Here is a 16,238-nt window from a genome sequence, read left to right on the forward strand (position 1 = left end):
CTGGAGCCTGGAGTTGCTGGGCTGGATGGGCATGGCTGACTCAGAGTTGGCACATGCAGCCAGGTTCAGTCAGAAAAGAGGGCTGGGCCACGCCCTGCTCAGAGAAGCCAGGCTGCTGCTCTGACCTGTGGGTCAGCAGCTCCCCAAGACTCTCTTCTCTCCTCTGCTGTCTGCCCATCCCTTCTGCCGGGTGGGAGGCCCTCTACTTGATTACTTCTACTGTGTGTAAGCGTGTTCAGTGTGTCTGTGTGTGGAGGGGCTGGGGGAGCCAAGCAAGAGGCTTTGCATTGAATTGCAGTTGCTGGAATCTGTTCCCTCTGCCCTAAATAACCAGGGACCTCTGTGTGCCCAGCCCTGGCCAGGTGCCCAAATTGCCCCCCTAAAATCCAGCTCTCAAGTTAGTTACCTCTGCAGGATGCCCCTGAGATCCAGGGGCCATGCCTGCCCAGAGACGAGTTGTCTAATGGTGGACTTTCAGGCATCTCACCCCCAGCTGACCTTCCTGTGTGAGTGAGGGTGGGTGTAGGGGGAGGTTTCTGGGACGACTTGGAGACAGGCCAGACCTACCGTCTGTGCCCACCTTAAGTCACTTCCCTTGGCCCCTCCCACCACTACCCTGGGGAGGCAAGAGATTAACCCAAGAATGCCAACTTTCCAGACATGCTTCAGAGCCAGCCCTGCCCAATCCCTCCCCCAGAAACACAAACTTGGGTAGGTGAGGTGTGGTGGCAGCAGAGAGAGGCGGGGAGAGAGGAGTGAGACAGGGCAGAGAAGTAATGGGAGCCAAGTTCCGACGGGCCTGCTAAGGGCTGCCATTTTTACTCTGGGGAAAATGGGGAGCACTTGGACATTTTCAAGTAAAAAAGGGACGTGTTGTGATTCATATTTTTTTATTTGTATTTTAAAAATTTAAAAATGTGTTATTGGAGTATAGTTGATTTACAATGTTGTATTAGTTTCAGGTATTCAGCACAAGTGAATCAATATTATATATACTCTTTGAGTCTTTTCCCATATAAGTCATTACAGAGTGCTGAATAGAGTTCCTTGTGTTATACAGTGGGTCCTTATTAAGTTATCTGTTTTATATCTATGCTATTTATATATATATGTAGTGTGTATGTTAGTCCCAATGTTTCAATTTACCCTGCCCCCACCCCACCTTTCCCCACTGGTAAGCATGTTTGTTTTTTACACCTGTAATTCTATTTCTGTTTTGTAAATCCGTTCATTTGTACTATTTTTTTTTTAATTTTTGCCAATATATTTGAGCACTTCTTGGATTTACAGAATATATTAGATAACTAGAGGTCTTAGAATTTGATATATTAATTATATAAAATTTCAAATGAACTGTTTAACTCTCTGCCTAAGTAGACTGTATGCATAGGGGAACATTAATCCACAGGAGCATTTGTACTATTTTTTAAGATTACTTTTTAAAATTTTTTCTTTCTCTCCACCCCACAGCTTGTAGGATCCTAGTTCCCTGACTGGGGATTGAATCCTAGTCAGCAGCAGAAGGGTGGACTCCTAATCACTGGAACTCCAGGGAGGTCCCTGATTCATATTTTAAAAGAATCACTCTGGCTGCTGGTCGGGGAGTATCGTGGAGGAACAGGGCTGAAGCAAGGAGGCCAGGAAAGGGGCTCTTGCAATAATTCAGGTGAGAGTGAATGGTGGGTCAGCCACCAGTGGTGGGGGCGGAGGTCATAAGAAATGGGAGGAGTCTGGATACTTTCTGATGGGAGAGCCAGCAGGACTGAACAGTAGGGGCTGTGAAAAGAAGAGGAGTCAGGGAGGACTCTAGGTTTTTGGTCTGGACCGTTGCAAGCAGGTGGTTCCCAGAAGCTGAAATGGGGATGGCTGAGGAAGAGCGGGTGCTCTGTTGTGGACGCATTACATTTGAGGTAACTGCAGACAGCCAAGGTGAGATGTCAGGTACAAGATGGATGTACAAGTCTGGAGTTTTAGAGGGGAAGGTGGGCTGGAGCTAAACTCTGGGCTATGGTTCAGAGCATGTTGAAAATGCCCATAAGCCTTCACATAGTTCTCGACTCTGGCTAATCTTTCTGAGAGGCAATTTGACAATATCTCAAATATTTAAAAAATATATATGCTTTGGCCAAGCAATTTTATTTTTATAATTTTTTAAGGTTTGTATTTTCTAGTAAAAAAATATATTTATTTATTTGGCTGCTCTGGGCCTTAATTGTAGCATGCAGACTCTTAGTTGCAGCCTGTAGGATCTAGTTCCCTGACCAGGGATTGAATCTGGACCCCCTGCCTTGGAGCATGGAGCCTTAGCCATTGGGTCACTAGGGAAGTTCTTGGCCAAGAAATTTTAATTCTGTATCATCTGTATATTATGTATGTAAACATTATATAAGGTAAAGTTCACTAGCAGGGACCCGGTTAACTCCTGCTTAACCAGGACTTATGCTCTCAAGTACACAGTCTAGAATAACTTGATATTTCCATGACAGTGTGTTCCCCTCCACCTTTTAAACATAAAACAAAACGAAACAATCCATCATCTTTGAGTTGCAGTGAAAAAAAGCAAATTGCAGGACAATATATATATAATGTCTAATATCATTGGTGCTTTTTAAAAATTAAAAAAAATCTTTATAAGTACTTCATTTGTATAGGCAGAAGCAATAGCTAGAATGATATAGAAATAACCCAAGTAAAGAGATTGAGAGGAAGATACTTTTTATTTTTTATGTATTATTTGAATTTTTACCATACTGATATATAATTTTTGAAATTGAAAAGTAAAAACGAATTTTTATTGACATAGAGTTGATTTACAATGTTAATTTCTGCTGTTTAGCAAATTGACTCAGTTATACACATGTACACATTTTTTTGTATTCTTTTCCATTATGGTTTTATAGAATATTGACTATAATTCCCTATGCAGTACAGTAGGACCTTGTTATTTATCCATTCTACATATAATAGTTTGCATCTGCTTACCCTAAACTTCCAGTCCATCACTCTCTGACCCCCTCCCCTGCCACCCCTTGGCAACCACAGGTCTTTTCTCTACATCTATGAGTCTGTTTCTTTTTTGTAGATAAGTTCATTTGTGTAATATTTTAGACTCCACATACAAGTGATAATCATATGGTATTTGTCTTTCTCTTTCTGACTTTAAAGGTAAAAAAATATGTAAAAGGTCAAAAATGTGTGGGAACCCAGAGATAAGCAAACACAAATTCTGGTCGGCAGAACAGGTTGTAAAGTGAAGAAGGGAAGTTCCCGTTGTGCTGGCCAAGTTCTCATAGATGAGGGGGCTGGCGCCCTTTACTACTGGCGCAGGGTTGGGACCATTCAGTTAGTCACAGAGCAAACAGAAAGTGGTTGCTGGGCACAGCAACAGGAATGAATCCGGCTTATCAGGCAGGGAGATTCAAGTAGAAGGGCGAGAAGAGGGTGGAGATGGGGAAGCACAGAAGGAAGTGGGGAGTGAGTGAACAGATTTATTGAGAGGGACCAGGCAGCCAAATACTGCTGAAAAGTCAAGGACGATGAGCACAGAGGAGTAACTGGAGCTTTCCTGGAGATCTTGGCCTGGAAAGAGCTGAGGGGGGCTGAAGCCAGAGGGTGGGAAGGTCAGAGAAAAGGGGGAGGCCTCTCTCAGGCTGGGCCAGACTCTCTGTGACCTTCTCGGAGGCTATTTGGAGGCAGGATGTAAAGGTAATGGCGAGAATCCATTGTCCTGTCATTCGCAGGGCAGGGAAGGGGGCTGGGGAGACCACCCGGTTTGGACAGGCCCACTTCTAACGCTAGAACAACAGAGTCCCCACCACCACCCAGATGGTTCTACGAGCTCCTTACTGCACAGTGGGGGCAGGAGGAGGCTCACATGTTTGTGAACAATTGGACAGACCAGCCCATTTGCCTGTGCCCTCTCCACTTCCACCCCTCCCAGCACTACCACTTACTGTAGCTACCAGTCAGCCAGGAGAGGAAGGCCTTAAAGAAAGAGCCTGCACAGGCCCTGCTGGTGGGCTCACAATGTTTGCACAGGCATGGGGCACATCATGTTGACTTCGTGGCCTCCTCACTCGGGCGAGGGTGCAGCTCCAGGAGAGTGAGAGCAGGATGCTCTCAAGTACACAGTCTAGAACAGGGGCCCTGGCTTCCCAGCTCTGAGGATGGAAGCAATACCAGAAATTAGAGGTGAAAGAGGCAGGCCCAACCACGAGAACAGGAAGTAGCCCAGATACGTGGGCAAGCATCCTGGGCCTCATCTCAGGAAGTGGGTTTCAGGCTGTAGGACACACAGTAGTAAGAAGAGGACGTTTGTACCACCTGTGAGCAGCAGTCGCGCCATGGCGAGGATGAGTCACTGTGATGTCAAAGCTGCTGACAAGTGCACGCTGTCCCCACCTCGGTGGATGATCTCATAACCCACCTGATCGCACACATAGGATGGGTGGGAGTCGTCCTTGGCCCCTCTTCTCTGTCACTCCCATTACACCTATCCTTGAGTCTTAAGCCCATCTTTTAACTCCATCTCCAATCTGTTCCTCTCACCTGAATCCCAGCATCCTTCCCCTTTCCTGACCCCAGTGGGAGATTCCTGATCGAGCTCCCTGTTGCCTCCTATTTCCACCAGTCTTTTGTTTCCTAGCAACCGGAGTGATCTCAGTACAACATACAGCTGATCACCACACACCCAGCTTCAGACCCTTGATGGCCTCCTCCTGTCCTCAGAAGAAAGGTTAAATTCCCTAACGTTGCCTGCAAACCCACTTATGATCCTTTGCCTAGGAGTTTTCCTCCACTCTCTGAGTTCCACCCCTGAACTTCTTTCATTTCCACCCATATGTGTGGCCCTCTCCTGGCTTTAGCTCAACTGGGTCCTTCCACATGGTGTGCCTTTTTTCCTTCTCTCCTGGCTTACTCCTACTGGTTTACTTTTTCACTGAAAAAATTGAAATATAACTTACATACAGTAAAATGTACCCTTTTTGGTGAATAGTTCCATCCCCCCAAGAAATTCCCTCATTCTCCTTGGAGCCAACGTTAGCTCCCATCACCAACTCTTGGTAACCACTGGTGTGTTTTCTGGCTTGCATTTTCTATAAGTGGGTATCCTATAAATGGACTCATTCAGTATATATGTGTAGCCTTTTTGAGAATGGTTTCTTTTACTCAGCATAATGAATTTGACATTCTTCTATGCTGTCACGTGTATCTCTAGTCTGTTTCATATTTGTTGTGGAGAGTATTCCATTGCATAGATGTACAACAATTTTTATTTTTTTTCACCAGTAGAAAGAACATTTGTTTTTTTCCCACTTTTGGGAGATCATGAATATTGCTGCTATAAACATCTTTGTACAGGGTTTTGTAGGCACAAACTTTCTCATTTCACTTGGAAAGACACCTAGTTGTGTGGGACTGTTGTGTTACTTCATAAGAAACTGCCAAACTGTTTTTCAAAGTTGCTATACTAGTTTATAGGCTTCCTGGTAGCTCAGCTGGTAAAGAATCCACCTGCAATGCAGGAGACCGCAGTTTGATTTCTGGGTCAGGGAGAGCCCCCTGGAGAAGGGATAGGCTACCCACTCCAGTATTCTTGGGCTTCCTTGGTGGCTCAGATGGGAAAGAATCAGGCTGCAATACGGGGAACCTGGGTTCGATCCCTAGGTGGGGAAGATCTCTTGAAGGAGAGCAGGGCAACCCATTCCAGTATTCTTGCCTGGAGAATCCCCATGAACAGAGGGCCTGGTGGGCTACATTTGAGCAACCATGCACAGCACAGCATACTAGTTTTTATTCCTGTCACAATATATGACATTGAGTTGCCTCACCAGCACTCAGTTGGTTTGTTCACCTGTTTGTTTATTCAATTTCTTGACATTCTACTAAGCACGTAGAGGTACTGCATTGGAGGCTTTTTTTTTTTTTTTTAGTTCTTTATTGAATTTATTACAGTATTGTTTCTGTTTTGATTTTTTTTGGCCACCAGGCATGGGGGATCTTAGCTTCCAGACCAAGGATCCAGTCTGCACACCCAGCACTGGAAGGTGAAGTCTTAACTGCTGGACTTCCAGGGAAGTCCCTGCATTGTAGTTTTAATTTACACTTTCTTGATCACTAATGATGGTGAATCTACTCATTCTTCTAAATCTCTGCTTGTTGTTCACTTCTACCCAAAACCCACTATTATACTTGCTTTCTCTGTAGACTGATTACTTTCCTGTCCTTTGTGGTTCCATGACAACAAACATTTTCTCCACCTTGACCATAACCCACTAAACTGCAACTGTTTACCTGTTCCCACCTACTCAACACCCTAGAGAAACACACACACACTTCCCCATACCTCACAAACCTACACACCCACTTCCCCACACTTCACACACTCATTCAGGCCACCAACTTCCCCACCCTGCCTCAAACCCCTGAGCTCTGCGAGTGTGGAAGCAGCATCTTCCTTTGGTACCTCCAGCTCCCAGCACAGACCTGAAAGAGACTCCTTACACAATAAATATTAAATGAATGAATGAATAAATGCTGAAAAAATTTGAGAATGGGCAGATGAAAAAGGGAGACGCTTTGCAACCAGAAGGACCTGGCTGTGCCAATTAACCCTTTCTCTGTTGGTCCTCAACCTAAGCTCATCTTCAGTTCAGTGGCTCAGTCGTGTCCAACTCTTTGTGACCCCATGAATCGCAGCACGCCAGGCCTCCCTGTCCATCACCAACTTCTGGAGTTCACTCAAACTCATGTCCATCGAGTCGGTGATGCCATCCAGCCATCTCATCCTCTGTCGTCCCCTTCTCCTCCTGCCTCCAATCCCTCCCAACATCAGAGTCTTTTCCAATGAGCCAACTCCTCCCATGAGGTAGCCAAAGTATTGGAGTTTCAGCTTTAGCATCAGTCCTTCCAAAGAACACCCAGGACTGATCTCCTTTAGAATGGACTGGTTGGATCTCCTTACAGTCCATGGGACTCTCAAGAGTCTTCTCCAACACCACAGTTCAAAAGCATCAATTCTTTGGTGCTCAGCTTTCTTCACAGTCCAGCTCTCACATCCATACATGATTACTGGAAAAACCATAGCCTTGACTAGACGGACCTTTGTTGGCAAAGTAATATCTCTGCTTTTTAATATGCTATCTAGGTTGGTCATGACTTTCCTTCCAAGAAATAAGTGTCTTTTCATTTCATGACTGCAGTCACCATCTTCAGTGATTTTGGAGCCCAGAAAAATAAAGTCTGACCCTGTTTCCACTGTTTCCCCATCTATTTCCCATGAAGTGATGGGACCAGATGCCATGATCTTCATTTTCTGAATGTTGAGCTTTAAGCCAACTTTTTCACTCTCCTCTTTCACTTTCATCAAGAGGCTTTTTAGTTCCTCTTCACTTTCTGCCATAAGGGTGGTGTCATCTGCATATCTGAGGTTATTGATATTTCTCCCAGCAATCTTGATTCCAGCTTGTGTTTCTTCCAGCCCAGCGTTTCTCATGATGTACTTTGCAATACAAGAGAAGACTCTACACATGGACATCACCAGATGGTCAACACCGAAATCAGATTGATTATATTCTTTGCAGCCAAAGATGGAGAAGCTCTATACAGTCAGCAAAAACAAGACCAGGAGTGGACTGTGGCTCTGATCATGAGCTCCTTATTGCCAAATTCAGACTTAAATTGAAGAAAGTAGGGAAAACCACTAGACCATTCAGGTATGACCTAAATCAAATCCCTTATGATTATACAGTGGAAATGAGAAATAGATTTAAGGGACTAGATCTGATAGAGTGCCCTATAAACTATGGAATGAGGTTCATGACACTGTACAGGAGACAGGGATCAAGACCATCCCCATGGAAAAAAAATGCAAAAAAGCAAAATGGCTGTCTGAGGAGCCCTTACAAATAGCTGTGAAAAGAAGAGAAGCGAAAAGCAAAGGACAAAAGGAAAGATGCAAGTATCTAAATGCAGAGTTCCAAAGAACAGCAAGAAGAGATTCGAAAGCCTTCTTCAGCGATCAATGCTAAGAAATAGAGGAAAACTACAGAATGGGAAAGACTAGAGATCTCTTCAAGAAAATTAAAGATACCAAGGGAACATTTCATGCAAAGATGGGCACAATAAAGGACAGAAATGGTATGGACCTAACAGAAGCAGCAGATATTAAGAAGAGGTGGCAAGAATACACAGAACTGTACAAAAAAGAGCTTCACGACCCAGATAATCACGATGGTGTGATCACTCACCTACAGCCAGACATCCTGGAATGTGAAGTCAAGTGGGCCTTAGAAAGCATCACTATGAACAAAGCTAGTGGAGGTGATGGAATTTCAGTTGAGCTATTTCAAATCCTGCAAGATGATGCTGTGAAAGTGCTACACTCAATATGCCAGCAAATTTGGAAAACTCAGCAGTGGCCACAGGACTGGAAAAGGTCAGTTTTCATTCCAATCCCAAAGAAAGGCCATGCCAAAGAATGCTCAAACTACCGCACAATTGCACTCATTTCACATGCTGGTAAAGTAATGCTCAAAATTCTTCAAGCCAGGCTTCAGCAATGTGTGAACCGTGAACTTCCAGATGTTCAAGCTGGTTTTAGAAAAGGCAGAGGAACCAGAGATCAAATTGCCAACATCCGCTGGATCATGGAAAAAGCAAGAGAGTTCCAGAAAAACTTCTATTTCTGCTTTATTGACTATGCCAAAGCCTTTGACTGTGTGGATCATAATAAACTGTGGAAAATTCTGAAAGAGATGGGAATACCAGACCACCTGACCAGCCTCTTGAGAAACCTGTATGCAGGTCAGGTAGCAACAGTTAGAACTGGACATGGAACAACAGACTGGTTCCAAATGGGAAAAGGAGTACATCAAAGCTGTATATTGTCACCCTGCTTATTTAACTTATTTAAGCTCATCTTAGTAAAGGCGATACCGCTGTGCGCGTATTTGCGGATGACGGCTTCATGGCACCCTCAAACAGAAGGAAAGCGGAAGAGGCAGGCCGGAAGTGGGAGTGCCGCAGGTAGTTAGCGGCGTCTCAGTTGCCATGGAGACTGGAAAGCGAGAGCGGCAGTCGGCTGAGTCTGGATCTTACGCTTTCGCCGGGACAACGTGGACGCCCAGCCCGCGTCTGGCCCGGATCCGCAGCCCCAGCCAGTCCACCTGGCTCTCCTCCCTCGCCTACTCCGAGTCCTTCCACCATGGCTTCGGGGGTCGGCGCCACCTCGTCTCGCAGCTCTCGCTCCCGCCGCTCCCCGAGCCGCAACTGCTGCGCTTGCGCCCCACCTCTCTGCGCACCCAAGACATCTCGTACTTGCTCACCGGCGTCTTCCGCAACTTGTACACCGCCGAGGTGATAGGGGAGGAGGTGAGCTCGAATTTGATCAAGGCCCGCGGCAGCGAGGATGCGCGGCACGAGGAGTTCGTGGACCAGCTGCAGCAGGTAACAGGGTACCGCGCCCCTTTCGCTTCTCCGCGTGCTCACCCAGGGGATGGCGGGGTCGCATCTGCGGCCGTGCTGGGGACCCAGGGCGCGACTCAGCCACTCGGCAAGTGTCAGCCCCTGTCTGGTGCAGCCGCTTTTCCAGGCACAGGGTACGCAGCTGGGAAAGAGCAGACCAAGTCCGTTCCGCCGTATATCCTACGTTGTAGTGGAAGGACACTCTGTACGCGCTCTTAGGCAAATACACAGACTCCACACATAAGGTGTATAACTGTAGCACCTATCTCTTTACATCTCTACACAGACAATTGCACACGTAAGTGAAACGACAGAAAGCAGAATAGTTGTTTTCCTGGAGATGATAAAGCTGAAAGTCACGTCCGCTCTGGGGTGCCGGTCTTTGTGTCACAAACCACAATCTTAACCACTGAGAGGCATCCATGCCCAGATTTTAGGAAGCATGCCCAGTCTCTGGAACACCAGCTCTGCTTCCTTATCTGTATAAGGAGGAGAGCAGCTGTCCTGAGTCCTCTCTGATAAGGCTGACTGCTGGCCACGCTGCCCACGACTTTCTTAAAGGAGTCTCAGCTTAGTGCTTTCAAGCGGCTGAGGTGAATTCTGAAGGGGTCGACAGCTGGAGGCTTTCGACCTATCACCAGTTCACTATGCTCCCTGCAGCTGGGCAGCAAGTCCTTCTATCCTGAGTGACACAACCCTCTGTCTGCCACAGGTGGTGTGTTAACTTGCATTTGGTATTTCAGAGTTTGGATGACAGACCTCTTTACCAAGAAGCCAGTAGTCAGGAGGCAGGATTTGAGACTTGGCACTGTTCCTGACTTTACTGTAAAAGCTTTAAGCCATTTCCCTCTGTGGGTCTTAGAGTTCAGATCTGTCTGGTTAGACCAGGTGGTCTTTGCAGTTCTGTGATTGTTCTGTGCTTCATGGGAAACAGTGCTGCTCGGGTGAGGTTGAGTCATCTCACTGTATTTCTGTGCATCTGATCACCCACCTGCCAGATTCGGGAGCTCTATAAGCAGCGGCTGGATGAAGTTGAAATGTTGGAGAGACACATCATTCAGGCCCGTGCACGGGCCCTTGCGGAGAAAGAGCGGGCCATGCACCAGGCCAAAGTACAGTTCCTTGAGCCCTTTATCAAGATGCCTCCAGGTGTGTATGATGAGCTGCTCTATGCCCTTCACCCTAACCCCCCAGTTGTTAATATATTACTGTGTTACCTCATTGAAAGAATGTGAAGTCGCTCAGTCGTGTGCGGCTCTTTGCGACCCCATGGCAGTAGCCTACCAGGCTCCTCTCATCCATGGGATTTTCCAGGCAAGAGTACTGGAGTGGGTTGCTGTTTCCTTCTCCAGGGGATCTTCCCAACCCAGGGATCAAACCCGGCTCTCCCGCATTGTAGGCAGACACTTTACTGTCTGAGCCACCAGGTAATGGATGTCATGAAAATGAGAAATTGTGCATCAAAAGACTCTTACCAACAAAGTAAAAATGCAACCCACAGAACCTCTCTAGTCTTTTTTAACGTGTTTGGAGAGTGAGTGGCACCAGTGTTGTTTCATTATCAGAACACGCCAGTGTGCATGTCTCCAGAGCAGGGAGTCTCACCTGCATAGCCAGCACACAGCCCCCTAAGCCAGGGAGTCAGCGTTGAGGCAGTGTTATCCTCCAGTGCGCAGATGGCCCGCAGGTGTTCCCTGCTGCTCCACAGCCCCCGCTTCCCCTCTGTGGTCTAGCATCCTGTCTAGGGAGCCATGTTGCATGCCACTGTCATTTCTCAGTTTTAGACTTTTCATTTGGGACCCTTCTTTGAACTTTTCCTGTCTTTTATGTTCTTGACCATTGAGTTTTCTCCCAGGTTTTAAAATTTGTGGTAAAATGCAGATGTGTATAACGGACTTTTGGACTCAGAGGGAGAGGGAGAGGGAGAGGGTGGGATGATTTGGGAGAATGGCATTGTAACGTATACTATCAGGTAAGAATCGAATCGCCAGTCTATGTCCGACGCAGGATACAGCATGCTTGGGGCTGGTGCACGGGGATGACCCAGAGAGATGTTATGGGGAGGGAGGTGGGAGGAGGGTTCATGTTTGGGAATGCATGTATACCCGTGGTGGATTCATGTCAATGTATGGCAAAACCAGTACAGTATTGTAAAGTAAAATAAAGTAAAAATAAAAATTTAAAATACAATAAAATAAAATTTGTGGTAAAATGCACATAACATAAAATTTACCCTCTTAACTTTTTAAGAGTACAGTTCAGTGGTATTAAATACATTCATTATCTTATACAAACATCATCACCATCCATCTCCATAACTCTTCATCTCACACAACTGATATGCCCATTAAAAATACCTTCACAGTCCCTCCGTCCCTCCAGCCCCTGGCAACCACCAGTCTACTTTCTGTCTCTGTAATTTTGACTACTCTAAGTAGTATTCATATAAGTGGAATCATGCAGTGTTTGTCTTTTTGCGGCTAGCGTGTTTCACTTAGTGTAATGCCCTCAAGGTTCATCCATATTGTAGCCTGTGTCAGAATTTCCTTCCTTCATACGTTAAATAATATTGTGCTTGTATATTACATTTTGCTTATCCATTCATCAGCTGATGAACTCTTGGGTTGCTTCCAGGTGTTAGCTGTTGTGAATAATGCTGCTGTGAATATGGACGTACAAATACCCCTCTGAGATCCCACTTTCAGTTCTTTGGTTTTGTGTCTAGAAGGGGAATTGTTAGATCATATAGTAGTACTATTTTAATTTTTTGAGGAACCACCATACTGGTTTTCACAGTGCCTGTACCATTTTTACTTTCCCACCAACAGTATACAGGATTCCCATTTCTCCATACCCTCACCAACACTTACTTTTTAGTTTTTCGATGGCGGTGGGTGTGTGTGGGGAGGGGTGTGTAGCCATCCTGATCGGTGTGAGGGGGTACCTCATTCTGGTTTTAATTTTGCATTTCCCTGATGATGAGTGATTTTTAGTATCTTTTCATGTGCTTATTTACCATTTGTGTATCTTCTTTGGAGAAATGTCTTTTCAAGCCCATTTTTTGGGGGGGGTTTCACATTTCACATATTTATTGGGAACCATTGGGGAGAGGACCTCTCCCTGTCAATGGAGAAGCTCACAGTTTCTTCAGCCACTCCAGGCTTGGGCCCCAGGGGTCCTGAGGGTAGCTGGGCATGTTGCCATCGTCTTAGAGGGGCACTGGGAACTTTTAGGGTATGGCCCATTGATCATGACCAAGTACTTGGTGTTGGGGCTGAGTGTGGGCAGAATTACAGGGAGACCCCCACTGGTGAAGGATGCCACCAGCACCAGTTCCTTGGCACAGACATTCTTGAGGAAGGCTGCGATTCTCTCGGCCAGCCTGATCTTAGCAGCAGCGAGGGCGTGCAGAGCACTCCTCAAGCCTGTTCTTAATCCATCGTATTGTTGTTGAGTTTTAGGGATTCTCTGTATATCCTGGTTATTAATCCCTTACCAGATATATGACTTGAAAATATTTCTCTCATTTTGTGGGTTGCGCTTTTCCTCTGATGCACAATTTTTAATTTTCATGAAGTCCAACTTGTTGATTTTTCTTTTGTTTTCTGTGCCTTTGGTGTTGTAGCTAAGAGACCATTGCTAAATGCCGTGTTGTGAAGTTTTGGCCCTGTGTTTTCTCCTAGAGTTTATTAAGTGTTGGTCTTGGATTTTAGATCTTGGATTTAGGTCTTTGATTAATTTTGAGTTACATAGTGTTACAGAAGGATCCAACTTCATTCTTATAGATAAAGATGTCCAGTTTTCCTGGTATCGTTTGTTGAAAAGACTGTCCTTTCCCTATTGATTGGCCTTGACGCCATTGTCAAAAATCATTTGACCATATGTATGAGGGTTTATTTCTGGGCTTTCTATTCTATTCCATTGGTTTCTGTGTCCACTTATGCTAGTACTATGTTCTTATTACGGTAGCTTTCTTGTAAGTTTTGAAATCAGCAAGTGTGGGTGGGTCCTCCCGCTTTGTTTGTTCAAGATTGTTTTGACTATCGGATATTCCTTGAGATTCCATAATGGATTTTAGGATGGGTTTTACTATTTCTGTCATTAAAAATGTCATTGGGATTTTGATAGAGATTTCATTGAATCCATATTTTGCTTTGGGTAGTATTGACACTTTTAAAAGAATATTTTGGCTATACTGGGTCTTTGTCCTGGCGCTCAGGCTCTTCATTGCTGTGCACCGACTTTTTCTAGCTGCAGTGAACAGAGGCTGCTCTCTAATTGTAGAGAGGCTCCTTGCATGGGCTTCTCCTTGCAGTGGCTTCTCTTGTGAGCACAGGAACTCCAGAGTGCCGGCTCAGCAGTTGTGACTCATGGGCTTAGTTGCCCTGTGGCGTGTGGAATCTTCCCGAAGCAAGAGTCAAACCTGTGTCCCCTGCATTGGCAGGTGGATTCTCAAGCGCTAGGGAAGTCCCAGTATTGGCATTTTTAACAATTTGAATTCTTCTAATCCATGAACATGGAATGTGTTTCCATTTATGTCCTCTTTCACTTTTTTTTTCAGCAAAGTTTTGTATTTTTTGTTATTTAAATCTTTGATCTCCATGGTTAATTCTCAAGTAGCGTATCCTTTTTGATGCTCTTGGGAATGGAGTTGTTTTCATAATTTCCTTTTCAGATTGTTCATTTTAGTGTATAAAAATGCATCAGATTTTTGTGTGCTTACTTTATGTCCTGCTACTTTGCTGAATTCACTTCTTAGTTCTAAAGAGGATTTTTGTGTATGAAATCTTTAGTGTTTTCTGTGTATGTGCATGCTCAGTCACTCAGTCATGTTCGACTCTTTGAGACCCTATGGACTGTAGCCCACCAGGCTCCTCTCTCTTTGGGATTCTCCAGGCAAGAATACTGGAGTGGGGGTTCCTTGGAGGTCCAGGGGTTAAGACTCCAGGTTGCAATGCACGGGCCCCTGGGTTCGATCCCTGGTCAGAGAACTAGATCCCACATGATGCAACTACTATATTCTGCAGTGAAGATTGAAGATCAGACCTGGCACAACCAAACAAGTAAAAATGAATTTTTTAAAAAATAGAACACTGGAGTGGGTTGCCTGCCCTCCCCCAGGGGATCTTCCTGACCCAGGGATCAAACTTGCGTTTCCTGCATTATAGAAAGATTCTTTACTTCTGAGCCACTGGAGAATCCCACTGTTTTCAACTTATAAGATCATATCATCCACACACAGTAATAATTTTACTTCTTCCTTTCCAGTTTGGATGCCTTTTAATTCTCGCCTAGTTGTTCTGATTAGAACTTCTCGCATTATGTTTACTACAAATGGTGAAAGCAGGCATCCCTGCCTTGTTCCTGGTCGTAGAGGAAAAGCTTTAAGTCTTTCACCACGGAGTATGACATTCGCTATGGGTTTTCATCCATGATTTTCATTATGTTGAAATAGTTTCTGGTTGTCCCTAGTTCTTTGTGTTTTTTTTTTTTTACTCATGAAAGGATGCTGAAGTTTTTCATACAATTTTCTGTATCAGTTGAGGTGATCATGGGACTCTTTCCCCTTCGTTCTGTTGCTGTGGTGTATTACATTGATCGATCTGTTCACAGGAACAGATCGCACTTGATAATGGTGAACTGTCCTTTCAGTATGTTGCTGATATTTTGTGAGGATTTTTGCATCAGTGTTCGTAATGGCTGTAATCTTGTAGTGTCTTTATCTGGCTTTATATCAGGGTAATGCTGGCCTCTTGAACGAGATAAGAAGGGTTCCATCCTCTTCAGTTTTTTTTTTTTTTTTTGTGAAAAATTTGAGGATTGATATTCATTCTTTAAATGCACTTGAGAAGAATGTGTATGCCATTATTGTTCGATAGAGTGTTCTATATGCCTGTTGGATCTAGTTAATCTATTGGGTTCTTTAAATCCTCTCTTTCGTTACTTGTCTTTTGCCTGTTAACTCTTTCTATTATTATAAATGGGTACTGTGGTGTCCAACTGGTATTATCATAGAACTGTCTGTTTCTCCCATCAGATCTGTCATTTTTTGCTTCATTATTTTGATTATCTGTCATGAGACGTGTAAATGTTGATGCTTATTATATATCCTTGCTCTGTTGAATCTTTTATTAGTATGTAATGTCCTTCTTTGCTTTCTTTGCTGCTTGTAACCTTTTTTGATTAAAAAGTCTTTTTTTTTTCCTCTATTATTATAGCCACTTCCTCTCCTGATTACTATTTGCATAGAAATCTTTTTTCATCTTTTCATTTCCAATCTATTTGAGTCATTGGATCTAAAGTGAGTCTCCTGTAGACAGCAATCTAGTTGGATCATGTATTTTTATCTATTCTGCCAGTTTTTGTCTTTGACTGGAGAGTTGAATGTATGTACCTTTAAAGTGAAAGAAAGTGTTAGTCGCTCAGTCGTGTCCGACTCTTTGCAACCCCATGAACTGTAGCCCACCAGGTTCCTCTGTCCATGGAATTCTCCAGGCAAGAATACTGGAATGGGTTGCCATTTTCTCCTCCAGGGATCTTCTTGAACCAGGGATCGAGCCCGGGTCTCCTGCACTTCCTGCATATTCTTTACCATCTGAGCCACCAGGAAAGCCAAAATTACATTCAAAGCAATTACTCATAAGGAGCAACTTCTGTCACTTTGCTGTTTTTTTTGTCTTGTATCTGTTTTGTCCCTCATCTCCTGCATTAGTTCAGTTCAATTCAGTCATGCAGTTGTGTTTGACTCTTTGCAACCCTGTGGACTGCAGCAC

General features: G+C 44.6%; 1 protein-coding gene and 1 pseudogene across 1 annotated transcript in view; one reads left to right on the plus strand and one right to left on the minus strand.

Moving 5' to 3' along the window:
* DLEC1 (deleted in lung and esophageal cancer 1) overlaps positions 8,870–16,238 on the plus strand; it is a 90,420-nt gene continuing 83,051 nt past the window's right edge. The window contains exons 1-2 of the mRNA XM_018067178.1: positions 8,870–9,447; positions 10,464–10,614. Coding sequence (XP_017922667.1) covers positions 9,052–9,447; positions 10,464–10,614 — 547 coding nt within the window. The 5' untranslated portion in view covers positions 8,870–9,051. The remainder of the gene's footprint in view (positions 9,448–10,463; positions 10,615–16,238) is intronic.
* Positions 12,602–14,877, minus strand: LOC102168214 (annotated as a pseudogene).

The sequence above is a fragment of the Capra hircus genome, chromosome 22, assembly GCF_001704415.2.
Source record: "Capra hircus breed San Clemente chromosome 22, ASM170441v1, whole genome shotgun sequence".
Taxonomy (NCBI): domain Eukaryota; kingdom Metazoa; phylum Chordata; class Mammalia; order Artiodactyla; family Bovidae; genus Capra; species Capra hircus.